General features: G+C 40.0%; 1 protein-coding gene across 1 annotated transcript in view; it reads right to left on the bottom strand.

Moving 5' to 3' along the window:
* Positions 1-22,385, bottom strand: part of Vps50 (VPS50 subunit of EARP/GARPII complex) — a 107,248-nt gene that overhangs the window by 51,055 nt on the left and 33,808 nt on the right. Inside the window, exons 11-14 of the mRNA XM_006991203.4 lie at positions 21,493-21,591; positions 19,455-19,595; positions 7,681-7,816; positions 897-988 (exon numbers count right to left, since the gene is read on the bottom strand). Coding sequence (XP_006991265.1) covers positions 897-988; positions 7,681-7,816; positions 19,455-19,595; positions 21,493-21,591 — 468 coding nt within the window. The remainder of the gene's footprint in view (positions 1-896; positions 989-7,680; positions 7,817-19,454; positions 19,596-21,492; positions 21,592-22,385) is intronic.

A 22,385-nucleotide genomic window follows, 5' to 3' on the forward strand; every position in this document is an offset into this window, starting at 1 on the left:
CAGATTACAACTGAACCAGTCAACTGAAAGAAAATGTAAAAAGATGTCTTCTGGTCTCACATTTAGGTCTACTTAAAATTCATGTGATGCTGTCTGAACCCTCAAGGTGAGAGCAACAGAAAGGCAGGTCCTCGTAAGGGCTGGAGGTCATGTGGGAGGGGTCCCTATGACTAGGACTTAGAGTTGATGCCCCAGGGACAGGCTTTCCAGTTCCACCAAGTACGGGCACAACAAAAGGCACCATCTGTGAAACAGGAAGAAGAACTTCACCCAACACAAACTCTAAGAACTCTGACCTTGAACTTCTCAGGCCCAGAACTATAAGAAACAATTCCTATTCTTTTAAAGCAGTCTAGTCTAGGGTATCTTATTATATATAGTAGTCCAAATGGCATACACTGACAGGAGCCCAAATTAAAAACAAAACAAAAACTATAGAGCTTTCCTCAAAGAAGCTCAGTGAGGAACTAAAATTTATTCTTCCCTATATTCTGCCCAAATGTCACCTACTTATTTCTTTCCTAAAATTAAGCAAAAAAGGAAATCAAGAAAACTAAATAAAATAAACAGGACAGTTCAATAAAAAAGGCACAATTTTTTTTTTAGAAAAGCAAATTCCTTAGTCATGCAACACATGAATATTTCTAATGGAAATTTTCAAACTAAGAGACTTTTTTTCTATTGCTCTTGGTAGTTAATATAATTATCAACTAATTACAGAAATTAAGTTAAATGATAGCCTTGTTCCAAAGACGAGTGAACATATGATTAAGCCTGCAGAGAGTACAAACACACAAAGTTTAGAAAAAGAATTTCTACAGCAACTATAACATGAGTGTTTTGGAGCCCAGCTTGAACACAGCTTCTGTGAAAATCAACACGAAAATAAACCAAACCTGCCATATTCGCGTGAGGCCATGCTCCAGCTTCTTTTTTACATAGCCACGATCAAAGTTGGTCTCTTCAGCACTCAACACATGACTTCCTTCTGAAAACAAAAATCGGCATGTTTTTAATTCAATCTATTTTTTCCCTAAATTTTTCTTATGAGCCAACCTAAGATAAAATACAATTTTTTTCAGGGCAGGAGATGTGGCTCAACAGTTAAAATCACTGGCTGTCCTTCCAGGGGGTTAGATTCCTAGCAAATACATGGCTCTTACAACCTTCTGTAACTGTGATCCTGGGGGAAGCCCACACCCTCTTCTGGTGTCTGCAGGCACTAGGCATAGTGTACAGGCACACATACACATAAAATAAAAAAGAAAGTATACTCAATATATGTGCATTCAAAATAATCGTAAAATCAGGCATTGGGATTAAATCCCTTTGATACATAGATAACTTAGAGAAATGCTATATATCCCAAGACTATGCACTCCCATGTGAATGGGCCTAGGAGTCCAATGAAGGCAGTGCAGCCCCAGAGCCACACACCACCTACTTCACTACCACGTGACAGGCTGATGTCAGAGCACGAGAAAATCAATTAATTCAACTGTCAGGTAATGTGTATGCCAACAAGAAGAGAGACAGAAGGAGGTAAATATGCATGTCTTTATTTTCCATAATTTATATTATGTTTTTATAATGAACTATTAATATTAATAATTCCAGATGAACAATTTAGCAATATTCAGTCCAACAAGCAAGATCAATATTGTTCCTCAAAATAAGTTTCTCTCCTGAGAACACAAACACACATCTGTATTAAAGAAACTGTATAGCTTTGTGTACAGCAGAACAACAGCCTATTTATTATCTTCTCCCAGGTTGGCAAGGTGTCCAGTGGTTACTAGGAAAAGACCATCCTTGCCAGTCAACAGACATGCTTGGTCTACCTTAGCGCTGCTAGAGCTTGACTGCATACATGCTCTAGCTGTGGTGAACCAGCAGCCTAGCTATGCATCTAGACTACATCTTTAGTGGTTTCTTTAGGACCTAAAGTGTTAGAATGACAATCAATACCACTACAGAGCTACAGAAAAGGAATTCTAGAGGCCTTCCCTTCAGCTTTACAAAGGGACTGGGAATAGTTTCATATCTCTGGTTCTTACCACTGTATTCTTGCATGTCTGCATGTAACTATCCAGAGTCCTAAATATTGCTGGTGGACTGCCGAATCAGTCAGAAAACCCAAATTCTCTTAAGATATAGATTAGAAGAGGGAATTTCAGCAAAACAGTCTAAATATGCAAGGCCCAAATCTGGTGTGACTCAGTATTCCATCACCATAGAGGTCATATCTTGTTCTCTGTATTTTTTGTTTCAGCATTTGTATTGAGTCTGTAAGTATGCATATCTAGAAGTTCTTCTATCTAACGTGTATGCTAATGCTACCTGAAACCCGTCCTTAGGTTTATCTTTTATTAGAACCATACCCAGAAAAATGTCAAGGAGTAACAAAGCCGAGAAAGTGTCATGAAACCCTGGCTCAGTGAGCCTGGGATTCCAGCTTTGACCGAACCCTGGCCCTGCACATGCTCAGCAGGCACTCAACCACGGAGCTGCACTCCTAGTCCACTGGTTTGCAATTCTGACTTGCCTCAACGCTCTCTCCTTTCTCCTCCCTCTCTCTTTACCCTCTCCTACAAAATTTCTAGTCCATGATACAATTTTCCCCTCTTAATTTTTACTGTCTATATGTATGATGAGATGTGTCTTCAAAACATGGCTTCAAAATTCTGTTTAATCAAACAGTAAGATTTTGGTATTTCCTGTTTGACCAAATCACAGAAACCAGGTACCCCAGAGACTGGAAGTTATCAAAAATAAGTTCAGAAAAAAAAAAAAAAACTGCATTAAATTGTATGACACAGCACAGTATTAAACAAATGCTAATAGAATTATTTGCTTTAAAAGTAATTGTGTGTGTAGGTGAATGTGCATGGGCATGCAGGTACACATGTGTGTATATGCATGTGCTTGTGTGTGCAGGTGCACATGTGTGAATGTGCTTGTGGAAGCCACCTGATTGTTTTGCTTCCATAGGCTCATATATTTGAATGCTTAGTCACCAGGGAGTGGAACTCTTTGAAAGGATTAGAAGGATTAGGGGGTGTGGCCTTGGTGGAGAAAGTATGTCACTGGCGCAGGCTTTGAACTCAATGCCAGGCCTAGGATCTCTCAGATCAGGATGTAGCTCTCAGATACTGCTCCAGCACCTTCTTGCTTGCCATCATGCTCCCTACCATGATGATAATAGAGTAAACCTCTGAAAGTGTTAAGCAAGTCCCCAATTAAATGCTTTCTTCCGTAAGAGTAGCTTTGGCCATGGTGTCTCTTCACAGCAATAGAACAATGACTAATGCAGAAGTTGCTGTGACAGGCCTGACCATGCTGCTTGTTGGCAGAATGCAGACTTTGGGATTTTGGATTAGGTAAGCAGTTGACTTCATGGGCCATACCAGTAGATGCATGGAAGGCAGTGGTGCTGAGAGTAGTGTCAATTATGACGCCCAGGCTCAAAAAGTTTCAGAGGTTAAGAATATTGGTAAGTAGCCTTCAGACCATGCTTATTATATTTTGGCAAAGAATGTGGCTGCTTTTTGGCCCTGTCCTAATAATCTGCTTGAGGCTAAATTGAAGAGTTTTTGATTAATGGCATTGGCAGAGATTTCATAACAGCCTAGTAGTATTGACTATTTCATACGGTTATTAGTGATTGCTCTTATGCAGATTTATAATAAAAAGAAGCAAGCAGGGCAAGAAAAATACAGACTGTTCAGTTTGAGGATAAAAGGAACACCAGGGAATGTTTTGTTGGAGCCAAATCCAGTGTTCAAGGAGATAAAAAGATAAAAGCCTGATGATAATGGAATAAAGGGAATAGTGAACTCAGGGCAAGACCCCAAATGGCTAAGCTTCCAACTTGTGAAAAAGAATTAAAGGAAAGATTAGGCAGAGAAGGAAACCATCAACAACAGAAAGCTGATGTAGATGTAAATGAACATGGAGGCTATGTTCCAGCCCTAGCAAGCAGCTTTGGGTATGTGGTTCTGGATTTAGACACAAGGATACAAGAAAGGGATTGTAAGATCTTCCTCTTTGGCTAAGCAAAGCCTCTGAGGCCAGGTATGTGTCAGGGGTGTCCCTGCATGGAGTCCTGGAGAGGCCATTGTGTGAAACTATGAAGGTGAAGCCTGGATTGCCTTGGAGACCTGCTGAGGGCTGTGGCAGTATAAAGCAGGTGACAACTAGTGTTTGACAAGTCCACCGACCAGACAGACATATAACTCCCTGATGCGGAGCCCAACCAGGCAAAGCCATAGGGTCACTGGCTGTGGAAACCGGTTGTTTTCTGTCTGCAACTTTCTCAGGTGCCACTGCTATGCCTCCCTAATAAGGACAGCTGTGGGGTGCTTTCCACAGCTCTTTGGTAGTGTGTTTTATATCTCTGGGCCCACATTTAGCTGTGGATTTCTGTTTAAGCTGTATAATTCTGATGAACAAAAATAATACCAGAATATTCTTCTTTACTGACACGGGAAAGTAACAGCATTCTCAGTCTCAAAGACAGCCTTTTACACACTTTGCAAAGACCTGAGAACTAGTCCAAAACAGACGAAGCTGCCCCTACAGAATGTACACAAAGACTAACTCCCAGGTGTTGTTTATTGCTAAATCAAGGCCAGGCTATTTACATCAACACATAGTCCTTGCAGTAGCTCCCTTTCTTCACGTACCCTGACAGCTCAAGGTTCAGGCAATTGTTTAATGTTGGGACCCCTCAACAACTTCAGAGCTACATGCATGGGTCAATGTGACATTGCTAGCCTAAGAGAAACCATGTGACTTTACCTTGTGTTTTGAGAATGGGTAGGGCCCTAAAAATATAACTTAGAACTGTCCAGAGTTTGGCTGTGAAGGAAGAGCAGCCACAATGTGAAGAGAGAGAAGTGTGAGGGAATGAGTGGGTGAAAGAGTGAGTGAGTAAAGAGTGAGTGAATAATCTAGAAGTATGTGTGTGAGTATGAGGGAGAGAGCTGTGTGTAATAGCTGTTGCTACATAGAGGAGCTGTGTCTAGGAACTGTGTAAGTGCTGTATGCCGAGAGAGCTGTGTAAATGAGAGGTTTAGCTGTGGCCATGTAGAGATTTGTAACTGTGGAGATAAGGAAGATGAAGCTGCATAGAATAAAGATATAGAAGAGAAATATATGTAAAAGGTGTGTAAACCTGTGACAACAGATGTAACTGTGTATAGAGATGTATGGCCATATGGACATAAAGAAAGACATAAAGCTGTATGTATAGAATGTAGCAGTGTGGAGATATGTAGCTGTATGGAGACAAAAGAGTCAGAGACCGTTATTAAGATGAAGTAAAAGAGAAAGTTAACATCAGAAAGCATGCGTGTTTTCTTAGTTTACCAGTCAGATAGCAACTTATTTCTAAACACCCTCAGACAGAAAAAGTCTAGCCCTTGCTGCCTTCGTGGATTTTCTTGCATTCCCATGGAGGTGGACTTGGAGCAGGCTCTCCATAGGCCCCAGATAGAGACCCCAAGATGTTGGAGATGCCAGAGTACTGGGATATCTGCCAGGAACACCTGAAGACTGGGTATGAATCCAGCCCAAGAGAGCGAAATGTTCAGCAATCAATGAAGCTGAAAGGAATTAGAGATCTGAAGAACACTTTGATATCAGACAAGAAGATGCAAAATTTTTTAGTTTGCTCTGCTGGTTTTGAATGTTGCTTTGGTCCAGTATTTCCACACTATGCTCCCTTTCTCCCTTTTAGAATGGGAATGTATATTCTGTGTCATTGTATGTTGGAAGTATGTAATCTTTTTTATTTTTACTTTATTTTATTTTATTTTTGGTTTTTTCAAGACAGGGTTTCCCGGTGTAGTTTTGGTGCCTATCCTGGGTCTCGCTCTGTAGCCCACCCAGGCTGGCCTCGAACTCACAGAGACCCACCTGGCACTGCCTCCCGAGTACTGAGATTAAAGGCATGTGCCACCACTGCCCCGCTTGAGTTTTTTTGTTTATTTGTTTGTTTTTTGTTTTTTTATTTTACAGGGTCTTAAAATTAAGAGAATGCTATGAATCCCAGAAGAGACTCTGAACTTTGGACTTTTAAACAACGTTGAGACTGTAATAGACTATGGGGACTTTTGAAGTTGGACTAAATGTATTTCTGCATTATGATATAGTTACAAGTCTATGGGAGCCAGGGGTAGAATATGGTGATTTGTACCAGAATGTACTTCATAGGCTCATATATTTGAATGCTTAGTCACTAGAGAGTGGCTCTATTTGAGAAGGATTAGGAGGTGTGGCCTTTCTGGAGGAAATGTGTCCCTGAGGGTAGGCTTTGAAGTCCCACCATGCCAGGCCTAGGCTCACTCCCTCTCTCCCTCTCTCCCCTCTCTCTCCTTCTCTTTCTCTCTCTCCCCCTCCCTCCCTTCCTCCCTGCCTATAGATCAAGATATAGCTCTCACTTTCTGTTCCAGCACCTGCCTACATGCCACTATTCTCCCCATCATGATAATAGAATAAATTTCTGCAACTGTAAGCAAGAGCCTAATTAAATGTTTTCCTTTGTAACAGTTGCCTTGGTCACAGCATCTCTTCACAGCAACGGAACAGTGACTTACGACACTGTTTCCCACTTTAGTTTTTGAGACAGGGTCTCTCCATGAACCTGTAACTTACTGACTTGGCTAAGTTGACTGACAATAACTCAGCTATAATCCAGGGACTAGAGCTGCCCACATGGCTTTTTACAGTTACAGGAGACCCAAACTCAGGTCTTCATGCTTGAGGGCAAGTCCTTTACTGACTGAGACATCTCACAAACCTCTAATTATTTGAAACATTTAATTTTGGCTATTGTTCGAAGAGGATCACTTAAGACATAAATTTAAAAAGAATGCCTAGTAAAATAAGAAGCTCCTACTTTCTTTATTACTTAGCATTGTATACCATAACTACTTAAAAGTTTATTTTCCTTACAAAAATGAATGCTTTAAAGGTCTTTTTTTTTTTTTTTTTTTTTTTTTTTTTTTTTTTTTTTTTTTTTTTTTTTAATTTCAGGTGAAGGTGCATTGGTGTTTTGCCTCCATATACATCTCTGTGAGGTGAGGTGTTGGATCCCCGGGAGCCAGAGTTACAGACAGTTGGGAGCTGACATGTGGTTACTTGGAATTGAACCCGGGTCCCTGGAAGAGCAGTATAAGTTCTTAACTGCTGAGCCATCTCTCCAGCCCTGTTTTAAATTTCTTATGACACTGTCTTCCTGTATGTTCAAAAAGGAAAATATCAATATAATTATTAATTCTTAGAACCTAACGTTATTTTCACAACTTGCAAATTAGAGTAATAGTGACTATTTAGTATTGCTTTCCTAGGAAATACAAAAGGACCAATGTCTTACCAGGTTCACAATCAATAACACTAAAAAAAAAAAAGCTTTTTCAAAACAATTCAACACTATGGCCATCAGCATGTACCCTCAAAAATGGAATTATGTGCCACTTGGAAAGTCCTTTGGACCTTTTAATCCCCAAAGAAAACTGAGCTTTCGTAGTGTCTGAATGACCTTCTCTGCTGAACATTCAATCTATGGCCACTAAAATGCCTCGATCCTAAGGGTGGGCCTTGTCCCTCTCACCATTATGGCAGAAATGCGGCACACATTGCATCTCAGTCTTATAAAGAGTCAAAGCCATCTCCTACCAGAGGCTGAAGTTGTCTCCTCCTCACTGTCATGCTTCTCGTGCCACTCCATTGTCCTGTAATAGCTGAGCATCACTTCCCACAGTGCTTTGCACAGGTCCGCCAGGCATGGAATATAGCTGTCTGGTGTTACATGCTGAAGAAAAGGAGTCAATTCCCAAGAATGATATTTTCTTAAATACTCACAGCTAATCAAAATGAAATGTTCTATTATTAATCAGATTCAAGTAAAATTACAAGTAAGGAAATTTCTTCCACTGGTATAGCATAAGAAGAAAATCAATATAAGAAAAAAATTTCAAGTAATTCCCATTTCAACATAGCTTTTTATTACTTGTTAGTAATAACAGTCCATATAGTATGATTCAATTGTAGTCCCTGAACCAATCCAAGAAATTATTGAACTGGTAAGTGTTCTCAAAACATACATTTAACTTCTTCAAACGTCAGAACACAGCCCAAGAATGGAGTCATGTGAGACTTCTGGGACCTCATGAGAAAATTCCAAATGAACAAGTCTTGTAGCCTCTGTTCTTCCTAACATGGGTTGTTCTTGGGATGTGCTCTCGTGCCCTTCCTGGTATAGGAGTGAGTTACTTCAGCAGCTGTTATTCATATGCCTACCTGGAAAAACATTGCTTTCCACGTGTGGCTTGTCCTTGTGATTGAACACCTTACTCATGTGATTTTTTTCACCCTCAGAGTATCAACTGTCTGATTCTCTGGATAAAGCTGGCTATTGCATGAGACTTTAGTCCAACTCATTTTGGGCCTCGTTTTCCCAGGTTCACTCTAACTAGAGTGGTAAACAACCAAATATATATACTTTTTCAAATACATGTCTAAACATTTAGACATGGCTCTATATTTATTCTTGGAGCAGAGTCACAAACGGCATAATGAAAGCTGGATTTACCATGCAATGATTTCATCTGTGTAAATGAGTAAACATTTTGACAATCTCTGAATTCTACAGATGTACCAGTAAAGTAAAACATTTTAAAGCAAGTTATTACACACACAGATTATGGAACACTGCAAAGCTCTAAGGGATGCACACGAGGGCCCTGCTCCCATCTTTCTACATCTATGAAAACAAGCCTTCTGCCTGCCTTGTTTTTCCTGTTCTACCTTGCAAGCTTCCCATCTGACATAAGGCAGCATTTGCTCCATTGTTAGATTTTCTAGATCCTTGAAGTTTGTGATCAACCCACCAGAAAGGACTCTTCTGATGAGCACAGAAGGGCTCAGGGACTGGAGTGAGTAATCCTCCGGGGGAAGTGCTAGCAGAGCAGAGCTGCTCAGGGTACTCACGTGCCCACGGCTATAGCTAGAATTTTCCTGCCTTGCCCACAGTCAGGACAAATCTCTGTCACCCGCCAGTCCCACAGCCGCTCAGACCCAACCAAGTAAACACAGAGACTTATATTGCTTACAAACTGTATGGCCGTGGCAGGCTTCTTGCTAACTGTGCTTATAGCTTAAATTAGTCCATTTCCATAAATCTATACCTTGCCACGTGGCTGGTGGCCCACCGGCATCTTCACATGCTGCTGGTCATGGCGGCATCTGGCAGTCAGTCCTTCTGCCTTCCTGTCCTTTTATTTCTCCTCTCTGTTAGTCCCGCCTATCCTTCCTGCCTAGCCACAGCCGATCAGGTTTTATTTATTGATCAATCAGAACAACTTGACATACAGACCATCCCCCAGCACAGCCAAGTGCAGACCATCTCAGACACCTGCACTCAGGCCCATGGTCCTAATCATCCTCTATGCGGACCTGCTGGGTAACGCCACAAAGAACCCAAGAAGGGCTCCCACAGGACATACAGAACATCCCACAGCACACAGCCTTCATGGAGCTGCTCAGGAAGCCTGCATGGCCATGACCCTCACAAGGTTGATGCTCAGAATGCTCACAGGCCCCCAGGCTTCATGGGATTGCTTAGGATGCTCACATGCCCAAGGCCCTTGCCAGGCTGCTGCTTGGGATGCTCATACATCCATGGTCCTCACTTTCAAAAGGCCTGCTAGTCCCAGAATGACTTCACCCCCACAAATCTCCGAACATTTACCGAACACTAACCAGGATGTCTCAGAACACTTTTGTGAAAGCACATCAAATTTCTCAAACTGAACCACAAAGCAGAAGACTTAACCTCTGGAATCAGACTGCCTATGTAAGACTTATGACAGAAATGTTTGACTGGTTTAATATTACAAGGCCAATTAATATTTGCTCTATTAATAGATCTAAGAAGGAAAAAAATGACTACCTCACAGACACCAAGACAGAAAAGCCGACCATCATTCACTCAACAGCCATTCCTAATTAAAAACTTATGAATAAATTAAGAATGACCTCATAATTCCTTAAAGCATAACTGCTATGGTCAAGAAAGAGTTAAGGCTTCTTCTACCTCCAGTGCTGTTTCGCAGTTTGGGAGACAATGGCCAATACAGTTAGACCAAAGGACTAGGGCTACACAGACGAAAGACCTCTTCAATCTCCTAACTGACACAGGAACTACAAGCTCCTACAGTCAACAAGACTCTCTGTAATAACCCAGCAAAGCCACAGGTTATAAAATTAGCACGCAAAAATAAGAGTCACATTAATAACAATCATTTAGATTTACATTGCATGGGGCATCTCACTTACAATGAAAGAGACAAAAAGCTTTAGGAATAATCTCTGCAATACATGTTCAAAGACTCCATGAGGAAAATCATGAGACACCCTGAAAAATGTAAGACTTGAGCTAACAGAGTCAAGCTTATTCTTGATTAGAATATTTCAGTGTTTATTAGCATACCATACAAAGCTAATTCATTACCTTATTACGATACCAACTGTTAAAGCCCCAGTCTCTCAGAAAAACCTAGTGTATGATGGAGGTGGCACCTCACATCATTAGGCAGTCATTTTCAGAAACGGTGTCTCGCAACTAGACAGCCAACAGAAAAGACTAAATGAGACCCGCTTCCTACCGATACACAAGAATATACTCTAAATAAGATATCTAAACAACAACAACAAATACCACTATTATAGAGCACTAGGAAAAAATTTCCTCTCTAATGTTACTACAAACAAAACGCTGCTTTGTAAACCTCAAAACGCAGAGGGAACAAAACTAAAACCTGATAAATGTTTACATTAAAAAAACAGAATTTGTATGACCATAAACAAAAACAAAACACAAAGATACACTCCAAAAAATTCACATATATCATAAAGAATTAATATCCTACATCTAGACATAACTCTAAAGAGTGTGAAAAGCTAGATGTGACAATGTATGCCTGCAGTACTAGCTGTTCGGACGGTTGAGGCAGGGGGATGAACCTATGAGTTCAAGGCCATCCCCGGCAGTACAAAAAGACCTCCCTCTCAAAAACGAGAATAGCAACAACGAAGTTTGGTGGGGACAGATAAAAAATGAAAGATCATAACAAACAGAAACACAAAATAGAACCTGAGACCTAGGCAAGAATACTCAGTTGTTAGTTTTTTGAGACAGGGTCTCAGTATGTATCCCTGGCTATCCTGGAACTCACTCTGTAGACCAGGATGGCCAATAGCTCAGAAATGTCCTCTACCTTCCGAGCGCTGGGATTAAAGGCATGCACCACAATGCCCTGAAGCTCAACTTATTTTAACTAGGCAAACTAGACAAAGAAAGCCACAGCCAAACACAACTCACACTCCACTGCGGGAAGGACCCTAAAACGGTATAATCTCATGAGGCAAACAGGAACCACCTAACAGAACAGCAAATGTACTTCCATTTCAATGGAGCAATCTCCCTCTAGAAATATATCCCGATGATGCACCATAACAAAATGTTTAACTAAAAGCTATTGAAGTCTACCTAAATCCCCAAACACAGGAATCTGCAGAAAAAACTACATTCATACACATAAAAGAATACCATGAAGTTATGAAGAATAATTTCACATGCTTATTTTATAATTGCTAGCAAACAATGAGACAGTTTTAATTTTTTTCCTCAATTTATTTCAGCACATCATGATGCGTAACTCATCTCCTACCACATATACATTAGAAAGAACAAGATCAGAAGATGAAAAGTAAGTGTATGGCCAAGTAAAACAAAACTCAAAGAGTTCCAGGCTGTACCTTGGCAACCATTCACCCAATACAAACACTGCGCCGAGATCAATTTTAAAAATTTTCAGATTCTATATTGCTTAATTTACATTTATATTATGTAAATGTATTTCATCTAAGTATGTCCCAACATTCTCATTAGAATATAAGAGGATAAGAGCATTAGGTGTATTTTATTTCTCTAAAAAAATTAAAAAAAAAAATTGAGCTATACAAATAGCTGCTACAGTCCACCAATGAATTTCTACATCACATTGTAGTTTATCAAACCACAAAATTAAAACTTAAATCTACTACCTCTGCTCTAAACAATGTGCTCTCCTATACTACGTCTCAGGGCTCCTCTCCTATGCTATGTCTCAGGGCTCCTCTCCTATGCTGTGTCTTAGGGCTCCTCTCCTATACTATGTCTCAGGGCTCCTCTCCTATACTATGTCTCAGGGCTCCTCTCCTATGCTGTGTCTCAGAGCTCCTCTCCTATGCTGTGTCTCAGGGCTCCTCTCCTATGCTGTGTCTCAGGGATCCTCTCCTATGCTGTGTCTCAGGGCTCCTCTCCTATGCTATGTCTCAGGGCTCCTCTCCTATGCTATGTCTCAGGGCTCCTCTCCTATGCTGTGTCTTAGGGCTCCTCTCCTATGCTGTGTCTTAGGGCTCCTCTCCTATACTATGTCTTAGGGCTCCTCTCCTATGCTACGTCTTAGGAGCTTACTATTGTTTAACAGATGGATCAAGCCAGATAAAATATATGTAATATTTTTCAAAAACAAGTGAAAGTATAGCAAACCTGTCACTGATTCAAGATTCACAGATCTAACTAAATCAATGTCTAAAAGTCTACCAAAAGAACTCAAATTTTATTATAATCCAATACAGCAATGTCTACAAGCATATGAGACTAATAAATTTAACACCAGACAGTAAGATAATTCTCATCTAAGTTTATATTCTAAAAGTACAAACTATAGAGACCATTTACTTAAAAAAAGTTTTAAATATATATAAAATCTGACATATTAAATCTCTGTGCTTCTAATATGCTCCGAATAGGACTCATTTGCAATAAAATTGAGCCATTTCCACTACACCATGCAAGCAATTAGCATCAACTCTCAAAAAAAAGTTTTTTAGACATGTACTTAAAAACCTTTGCAAGCCAACCATGGTGACACACACCTTTTACCTAACTGAAGAGAGAGAGGCAGAGGCAGGTGTGTTCAAGTCCAGCACAGGCTACATAGTGAGACCTTGTCTTCAAAACACAAATCAGTCAGTAGATTAAAAAAATTAAAAAAAAATCACTTTGTAACCTGTATATTCTAATTAGTTTATGAAAAGCACCTCTAAAATTAAACTGGGGCTGATATGGAAACATCCTCTCTGCTGACTAGATTTCACAGTGTTGAAAGGTGCTATGCAGGTCAGTGGGAGAGACAAGTCATGAATTTACTCTGTGGTTAAATCTTCATGCCGCTATAATGACCTGGCAAGCAAGATGTGCCTATAGACGTAATAGTGACAGGACAGTTATCGGAGTAACCAACTGCTTTCTGATTAGATGTGAGCCTGTGCCTGATACAGAAATTCATGCCTGATACTGTAAACCTACCCAAAAGCCCACAGCTAGGTAGGTCATAGGACCTGAGCAGAGGAGGAGGGACAGAAACCTAGTACTGTTGTTTTGCTAACTAGGTATGTCCTCAATCTGCCTTCTAAATATTAATGTTGATAGGTACTGCTTTCTACCTTGGTCAAAGGAGTTTCAGTTTTGTAGTGGCAGCAATCAATGGAGAGACTCATAACTGGTCAAAGAGCTAGTAAGGGACTCTGAGTGCTCAGACCCACATGGGACATCTGTATCAATTCCCACAGGGCTTAAAGGAGCATCACAGGAGAGAAGCTAGAAAGAATGTAAGATCTCTGCATGAAACGCTATCTTCTCAACATGACCTGGCTGTTTCACTACCAAACTCGTGGCAGCTAGCGGTAGCTATAAAAGGCCTGCACAAGATCAAACCAGTCAACAATTCCACATGGACAGGAGAAGGGAGGGACTCATAGACTTCCACCCTTAGCTGCGGGGCTGTACTAGTCTTCATGATAATGGATATATGAAGGCTTGATCTGGAAGGATTAAGAGGTATGGCCTTGTTGGATATGTGTCATGGGTGAAGGATGTCTGAAGTTTCAAAACCCCAACCTAGTTAGCTCTTTCTCTGCCTCCAACTTATGGATGAGATGTAAATTCTCAGCTACTGTTCCATGCCATGTCTGCCTGCTTGCTGCCATGCTCCCCAGCATGATGGTCATGCACTTACCCTTGGAAACAGTAAACAAGCCCCATTAAATACTTTTTTTCATAAGCTGCCTTCCTTCATCACTGTGTCTCTTCACAGCGATAGGAAAGTAACTGAGACAGGGGCTATTGGCTACTTGCTGCTGGGAAGGAAATCCTTTATTTATAGTCAGCACTAATCAGACTCCTCAAATTATCACAAAGAAGACTGTAGTGAGGAAAGACAAGGAAAGGGAGGCTTATATTGGGGGTCTGGGGAAAGTAAGACGGGGAGTTAAGTATCTATATGACTAAGATACAATGTATGTATGTATGAAATTGTCAAGGAATAAATGTTTTTAAAAAGCATTTCCAGATTTCACAGAAAACCTTATTATATTACACAGGCATGTATAACCATGACCAAAGAGTCAAAACAGAAAAAATAGGTAGATAACAACATAATCACATGCAATCATAAAACAGGCAGGAAAAGAAAACAAGCAGCCAGACAAAATTACTGTCTGGATTAATAGTCTATAAAACTTCCACCTAGAAATCAAATCTTCAGCCCTCTAAAGCATGATGGGGAAGACTCACCTAAGAAACTGGAGGCCCTGGTTCCACATGGAACTAGTTCCATATCTGGCCAGTCACTTCTCCTCACACAAGAAACCACTTTGGATCTGTTTCACCTTCCATAAAAAGAGATAGAGTACCAGACCCCCTATCTCATCATTTGCTTAAGTAAGTCATCAGTTACTAAATGTCTAACAAGGAAGCTCAGCTCCAGTTCTGACTTCATTTACTTCAGGCCAGGTATACTGTGTGTGGCTGGACATTGTAATTCCAGTTCTATGTTCATAGATGGAAAAGTGAAGTTAATCATGAATGAATCAATTCAGAAAATACTAACCCAGTAAAATACCTCTTCTTGAACTGTCTTTAAGGATAGGAAACAGAAGTGCAATTTCTAGTATCTCCCCATGTTCTACAGTTATTTTCCACGCTCACCCCAGGGAAGGTGGTACAGTGAGAGGAAAGAAAAATGCAGTCTCTGAGAAACAGTGTTTGGTATAGAAAAGGATTATTTTAAATAACTTTTAAAGGAAAAACTTCCATATCTACAGAAACGATTTTCATGTCTCCTAACTTGGATGAGTATAAATGGCAATAAGCACCCTGCCACGGGATCTGGACCTGAACCTGGCTGTCACAGTGCACAAATGTTGAACACCATGAAGGCTCCTTAATCTAATCTTGATTAATGGCTTAAATTCAACAGATCTGGCCTCTCATGTCACCTCAATCAGTTCAGAGAAAGCCTAGGACCTCCCCGCTCTAGTATTAACCACTGCCAGTAGCCTACCTCATCAGAATTCAAATGAAGAAATTAACTTCTCAAAAGCAGAGACATGTTAGCCTTGATTATAAACAGTGAATCTAGATGATTTTCAAGTATAGTGTACATCAAGCCATAAATATAAGCAATCTTTCTGAACTTTAAGTATACAATGGAAGAATATCATCTTTTCAAAGTTGCTACAGTAAAGTAATAAATATGAAAGACTAACAGTCTTTTATTTATTATACAATTGTACTCATAAGAAAACTCTATTAAGTATCTACTCAAAAAACTCAGAAAGATGCTTTACTATTAAAACACACCACACAGGAATTCTTAGGAGGTCCTTACAGAATTCCTGCTGTTTCACACTTAGATTTAGCACTCCACTTACATCCTAACAAACATGCAGAGAACAGATGCCCTGGTATCTTACGGAGACCCAAAATCCACAGTGCCAGTGCGCCCCCCGCCCAACACACACACACACACACACACACACACACACACACACACACACACACACACACACACACGCAGAATCAGAGATTTAAGCAAATAGAGCCACAAGGTCATTGGCACCACTGGAAAAATGCTGCTGCAGCGGCAATGTCTAGTCAAAACATCACTAAAAGCATCTAGGCAGATCCTGAACTCCATCTCTAAGTGCAAAAGTGATTAAAAAGACAGTTCCTCTCAGCTGCAAATCTCTAATGATCTCTGCGTGTGCCAGGCTGTATGCAATGTCGACATCACATGCACTTTCTGACCCCCAGAAACCTGAGCAGTCTCAGACAAAGCAAAGGACTGGGTGGGACATGTCTGGGCTTGAAGCCATGACTCCTACAGAACACCAGAGACAATACGACGCTCCATAGATTATATTTTTTTAAATAGAACATTTGACATGTATTCCTAGCACCTGACTAGCTTCCTGACTAAAAGCACAAACAGCTCGTAGGGAAAGACTACCATTCCCCACTCCCGAGCACTTGTTCGTCAGCGCTGCATAGGCACACAAACAAAAAGACGACGTCAGAGTGGACTGCCTAAGGACAGCTGGCACAAGGCCTGAGTGCCGGTCGTAGGTGTTTCTAATTGCCGGCAAACAGCCTCAGTCACATAGACACCAGCATTATAAAACAGACAAAGCATGCACCGATACACATATTTCAAAGTTTCAAATGATAAAGTGTGTTATGATGTCTGAAATGACCATAAAAACAATTATTTAAATATAAGAACACTGTTGAAGTAAGAATGGCAATTTTTTAGCAGGCTTCAAATAGTTTTCTACCAGTAGATTATTTCATTTCTGCTGACAGCATACTGAGGAATACTTCACATGTGTGTATGCTTTCTTTTTTTATTTTTAATTTTCACTATCTTACTTTTACATACATATATAAATATATTATAATTAATTTAATTTTACAACCGCAAATTCCCCTGTCTTCCCTCCTCCCACCCCCTAGACCTCCCCACCAATCCACCCCCCAATTCCCACCTCCTCCTAGGCAAGGTCTCCCCTGGGGATTCAGCTCAGCCTGGTAGATTCAGTTGAGGCAGGTTCGGTCCCCTCCTTCCTACACCAAGGCTGAGCAAAATGTCTCAGCATAGACCCTAGGTTCCAAAAAGCCAGCTCATGTACCAAGGGCAGGTCCCAGTCCCACTGCTTGGGGGCCTCTAAAACAGTTCTAGCTAATCAACTGTCTCACTTATCCAGAGGGCCTGGTCCAGTTCCATGGGGGCTCCTCAGCTATTGGTTCACAGTTCATGTGTTTCCACTAGTCTATTTGTCCCTGTGCTTTGACTAAGTAATTTTAAAAAGCATTTATCAAGAGACAATCCACAATGATATTTGTAATCTGATCATTTAAAAGCATACAGCCACTTCGAAAGATCACTTTATCATCAGTTTTTTTCTCAGTGAAAATAATCCAAAAGAAACACAAAAGGGAATTAAGCATAACATTATGAATAACTTTTCATTCATCAAAATACATTAAGCCTAGTCCAAATTGCAGCCTTAAATTAATTTGAATGTAGAGAACCATCTCATGAAGTCTTGACTTTAAAAAGCATATGAAAATACACAATATGCACAAACCAATACAAACAACAGATCTAACCAGTGTAAAAAGATCCTTATTTGTCTAAAATACCTTTTTTAGTTAGTAGGAATTATTTTCTGTTTAATAGAAATTGCAAACTTGTAGTAACTTGCTTTATCACTTAAAGTCATCTATCAACTATAGCCCCACTAACAAAATAAAAAAACAAAGGTGACTATTTTGGTAATAAAATATATATGATTAAAAAAAAATAAATGTTTCAAAGTTCAGAAACATCAAATGATGGCTCTATTTAAAAGTGGACAAGTATGTAATTATGTAACTATATCAGACTCAAAGTTAATAACCACAAAATGGGTAAAACAGTCTTGATTTAAAAAATTATTTTAAAAAAATATTCCAACTGCACTAATACCTGTCATTATTAACTCCCTAATATATCAAATACACTTTCTAGACCAGCTGTTCTCAACCTGTGGGTCAAGATCCCACTGGGGAGTCAAAAAACTCTTTCACAGGGTCACCTGAGACCATCAGAAAACACAGATATTTACATTACCATTCACAATAGTGTTTACATTATAATTCACAACAGTAGCAAAATTATAGTTATGAAGTAGCAATGAAAATAATTTTATGGTTGGAGGTCACCACAATATGAGGGGTCGCAGCATGAGGGAGGCTGAGAACCACTATTCTAGAATATTCAAAAGTAAGAAAATTTCTCCAGTTCCCAAAAGACGTGTGTGTGTGTGTGTGTGGTGTGTGTGTGTGGTGTGTGTGTGTGTGTGTGTGTGTGTGTGTGTGTGTGTGTGTGTGTGTGTGTGGTGTGTCCTGTACTTTTCATAAACTTATTGAAGAGTGAAGATTAGTTGATTCTTCTTGCTAATATCTGGAAATATTTTTAAAGCAGCTATCTACTTCCTAGAAGTGTTAGCATTTCCTTATCTGGAGTCTGCAGAGGCTCACACTGTCAGGAGAGACCAAGCTGGATGAGTGAGCACAGTACACAGCGGCACCCACACTGCAGCCACTGGGCCCATGCACTGCCGCTGCACTCAGCCTCCGGTGCCATCCTCCAAACCCTTCTTGCACACTGCTTTGACACCACCCTCTTGGCTGCCCTCCCGCCCTGGCAGCTACTTTTTCAGATTCTTTATCCCCTTTCTATAACCTAGACCCAGAATGCCACAAAGCCAACAGCTTCATGTTTTCTTCACCTCCCTTCACCCTTTCCCCAGCCGTATCTGGTCTCAGGGCTCTAACTACAAGCAGACTCCAATGACTTCCAATTCTGTAGCTACAGCCCTGACCTGCCTGAGCTCTTCCATCCTACATCAGGTGCTCACCAAGGCACCTGACATGTAACAGGAACCAAACAAGCAGAGGTGGTGGCATGTGCCCACAGCTCTGGAGATCGGGGGACTAAGGGAGCAAATACAAGCTCAAGACTACTTTGGGCTATAGAGTGAAATGCTTTAAAAACCAAAAGGATCTTGCTGATTTGTCTGCTAGCATATGTCTTATTTTTCTTCTTAATCATAGTTACATCATACAGCTAAAGGTCCTCAAAATTTCTCACTAATATAGATTTATCTATTTAAAAAAAAAAAAAAGGATGAGTAGCCAAGAGATGCCTGGTTTCTGTCTGTGGTTCTGCTGCTCCCCAACCTGCCCTGTGAAAGCAACTGCCACTACCATTTCCAGCAGTCAGCCTCTGTGCTTCACATCCCGAGCTATGTCAGCCAAGCCTGCTGCCAAAGCACACTCTCATACGTCCACTCCTGACCTGCCTTGTATGAAGCACCACATTGGGAAAGAAAAAGAAGATAAACATGTTTGTTTTTGACTTCAGTGGCATCTTCAGAGAGTAGTAGGTACAAAGAAGAGGGGAGCTACTGCCATAAAACCGAAGGGAGTGAAGAGCAACGGTGAAACGAATGCATACCGTACAGAGATCTTTATATTGCAGCTTCTGGAACTTTGTATCTGTGTTTCCTGCACACAGCTCCACATAGCCAAGCACAACTTGAAACACAGTGTTGTGAATGGCTTGAGTGAAGTGCATATGAAGTTGATCCATTGCAGTCTAGGAAAGAAAAATAAATGATGAAATTTCATAGTCTTAATAAATGTCAAATGATTTGACAAAACACAGAAGAAAACCCTCATCAACTATAACTATAACACAGAGATCATTATCATCCTTACAATTAACTACGGTACAGACTGTTTGCAAAGAAGCTTTCACATAGCCATGGCGTAACCCCACTCAGGCTGTGTCAACTGTGAAACTGTGCTCCTGCTCTGTTTTCTAGCTGGTCTTCTTGTCCATTCTCAACCACGTCATTTATAGTTGTAGCTCTGTGTCCTGTCCTACCAGATGCGCACTCCCTTACACTGTTCAGGACATTGCTCAATGGTCAGCTTCCTGACCAACCTACTGAAATCAGCACTTCTCACCACTCTTTTTGCTTTCTCTGGTTCCGGCTCTTTGTAGCATTTCCTATAGCACCTGACAGCATCTTCACTTACAAACTTAACATGTGTATATGTGGTGGTCTGAATCAAGAATGGCCCCCATAGGCTCATATGTTTGAATGCTTAGTCACCTGGAAGTGGAACTGTGTGAAAGGATTAGAAGATTAGGAGATTTGGCCTTGTTGGAGTAAGTTTGGTCTTGGAGGTGTGTCACTGGGGGTGGGGTCTGAGGTTTCAAAAAGCCTGACTCAGACCTAGACCCCCCTCTCTTCTTGCTGTCTACAGATCAGGATGTGAAGCTCTCAGCTACTTCTCCAGCTTCATGTCTGTCGGCATGCTCCCATGCTCCCCATCATAACAATAAACTAACCCTCTGAAACTATAAGCAAACCCTCAATTGAATGTCTTCTTTTATAAGAGTTGTCTTGGTCATGGAGGCTCTTCACAGCAATAGAACACTGAGTAAGACAGCATCCCTCACCAGAACAGAACATATATGATAGTCTATTTTCTGGCACCTGGAGCAATATGGCAAGTAGGTACAAATGTACATTTAATGAACACAACACAATCTTATGGAGGAAATTAAGTCATAATTCTATTTCCAAAGGTCTTTACACGTGCCACTTAGAAAAGCCAAGTGACTTTCTTCTTGCAGTTTTCCCAAGACATAGCTTAAGATAATGGAAATTAACAAGATACAAAAAGTAGGCACTTTAAATGGTAAACAGAATTTAAAACATTTTGTAAAAGTCTTAAATTTCCTTCCAAAATATGGCACCATTTAAAAGAAAGAAAAAGAAAAAAAGCTTGTGTCTATCATGTTTAAAAGTTGACTGAATAAATGCATCATCCTAGACACAGAGGACATGCATGACCCTTGTTTCATGTTTTTCATGGAAAACTTGGGATAATGAGTGCACATTACATAGCAAGTGTCAGTATTGGGGAAATCTGCTAGATGAACGGACTTATCTGACAGGTAAATGTACCCAATGAACAACAGCTTATATACCGTCTGAGGGAGTCAGGCTAGACAATCTAGGAACAAACAAAGCCCCATATTAAGATCCACATCACAGGACCAAGACTTAAAGTACAAAACACTCCATGTAATCTCTCATTGAATTTGAATTTGCTTGTACTTTTCTTTCCTCTGTTTGTGCTTATTTGTTTGTTTGAAAGCAGGTTTGGTTTTGCTGTGCAGCGCAAACTTCCCTTGGTGTGCAGTCTTCCTGTCTCAGCTCTCAAGTATAATATACTTTCTTAAATCCTACAGAGAATTGTGAAAATATTAAACCTGACAAACATCATTCAAAACAAACTTTTAGGCTGTTTCAGTCACATTATTTACACTCTGAGACTCTGTTAATATCATGTTACCCCTATTAATTCAGCACTAAAATATACTTTAAGTGAAATTGTGTAAGGACCACACTGGTAATATTCAGACTCAATCATGAAGGTTGATGGGTTCCTAATTATGAACTCTGTTTAGAACTAACCTGTGTTTTTCCAAGAAGTCGATAAGCTTGCTGAACCTTGGTATAATGATTAATGTCAAAATACTTGCAGATTTTGGAAAGAGCTACATCCAATTGTTCCTATGCAATCAACAGAAAAAGAGGTGATGAGGAAACTGTTTTCAAGCAATGGAAAGAAAATATTAAGACTACCTTCCCTTCCTTTATAATTAATAACTATTTGCCATTATACTGGATTAGTCAAAACCAAGTATAAGTAAATTATAATTAGCCATTTTAATTAAGTTTTATATAAAAAATTAGCATTATCAATTCATCTGCCTTGAAACCTATGCATTGCAGAAAAAAAACAAAATAAGTATAGTTTTTCAAGAGACCTTACTTTATAGTATTTCTTAGATTTACATTTCCTCAAAGATCTGCTAAAATTACATAATTATATAAACTGAATGTGTGGGATTATAAAAATATAATACAACAATCATTTTGCAATCAAGAAAAAGTAATTCTCAACAAAACTCTGACTTTGAAAATAAATACCCAATTAAGTTTTCCTTTTTTTTTTTTTTTTTTTTTGGTTTTTCAAGATAGAGTTTCAAGGAACTAGCTCTATATAGAACAGGCTGGCCTCTAACTCAAGAGATCCACCTGCCTTTGCCTCCTGAGTGTTGAGATTAAAGACATGCACCACCACCGCCTGGCTAGCTTTTCCATCTTAAATGCACTTTTTATTGAGTTTCTATTTCAATGATTTCATTTTTAAACAATGATTTTTCTACATGCATATAATAATACTTTGTATTAAGAATTAATAGAGAGCCCAGCAGTGGTGGCACATGCCTTTTATCCCTGCACTTGGGAAGTAGAGGCAGGTGGATTCTCTGGGTTCCAGGCCAGCCTGGTCCACAGAGCAA

This window comes from Peromyscus maniculatus, chromosome 3, assembly GCF_049852395.1.
Source record: "Peromyscus maniculatus bairdii isolate BWxNUB_F1_BW_parent chromosome 3, HU_Pman_BW_mat_3.1, whole genome shotgun sequence".
Lineage (NCBI taxonomy): Eukaryota > Metazoa > Chordata > Mammalia > Rodentia > Cricetidae > Peromyscus > Peromyscus maniculatus.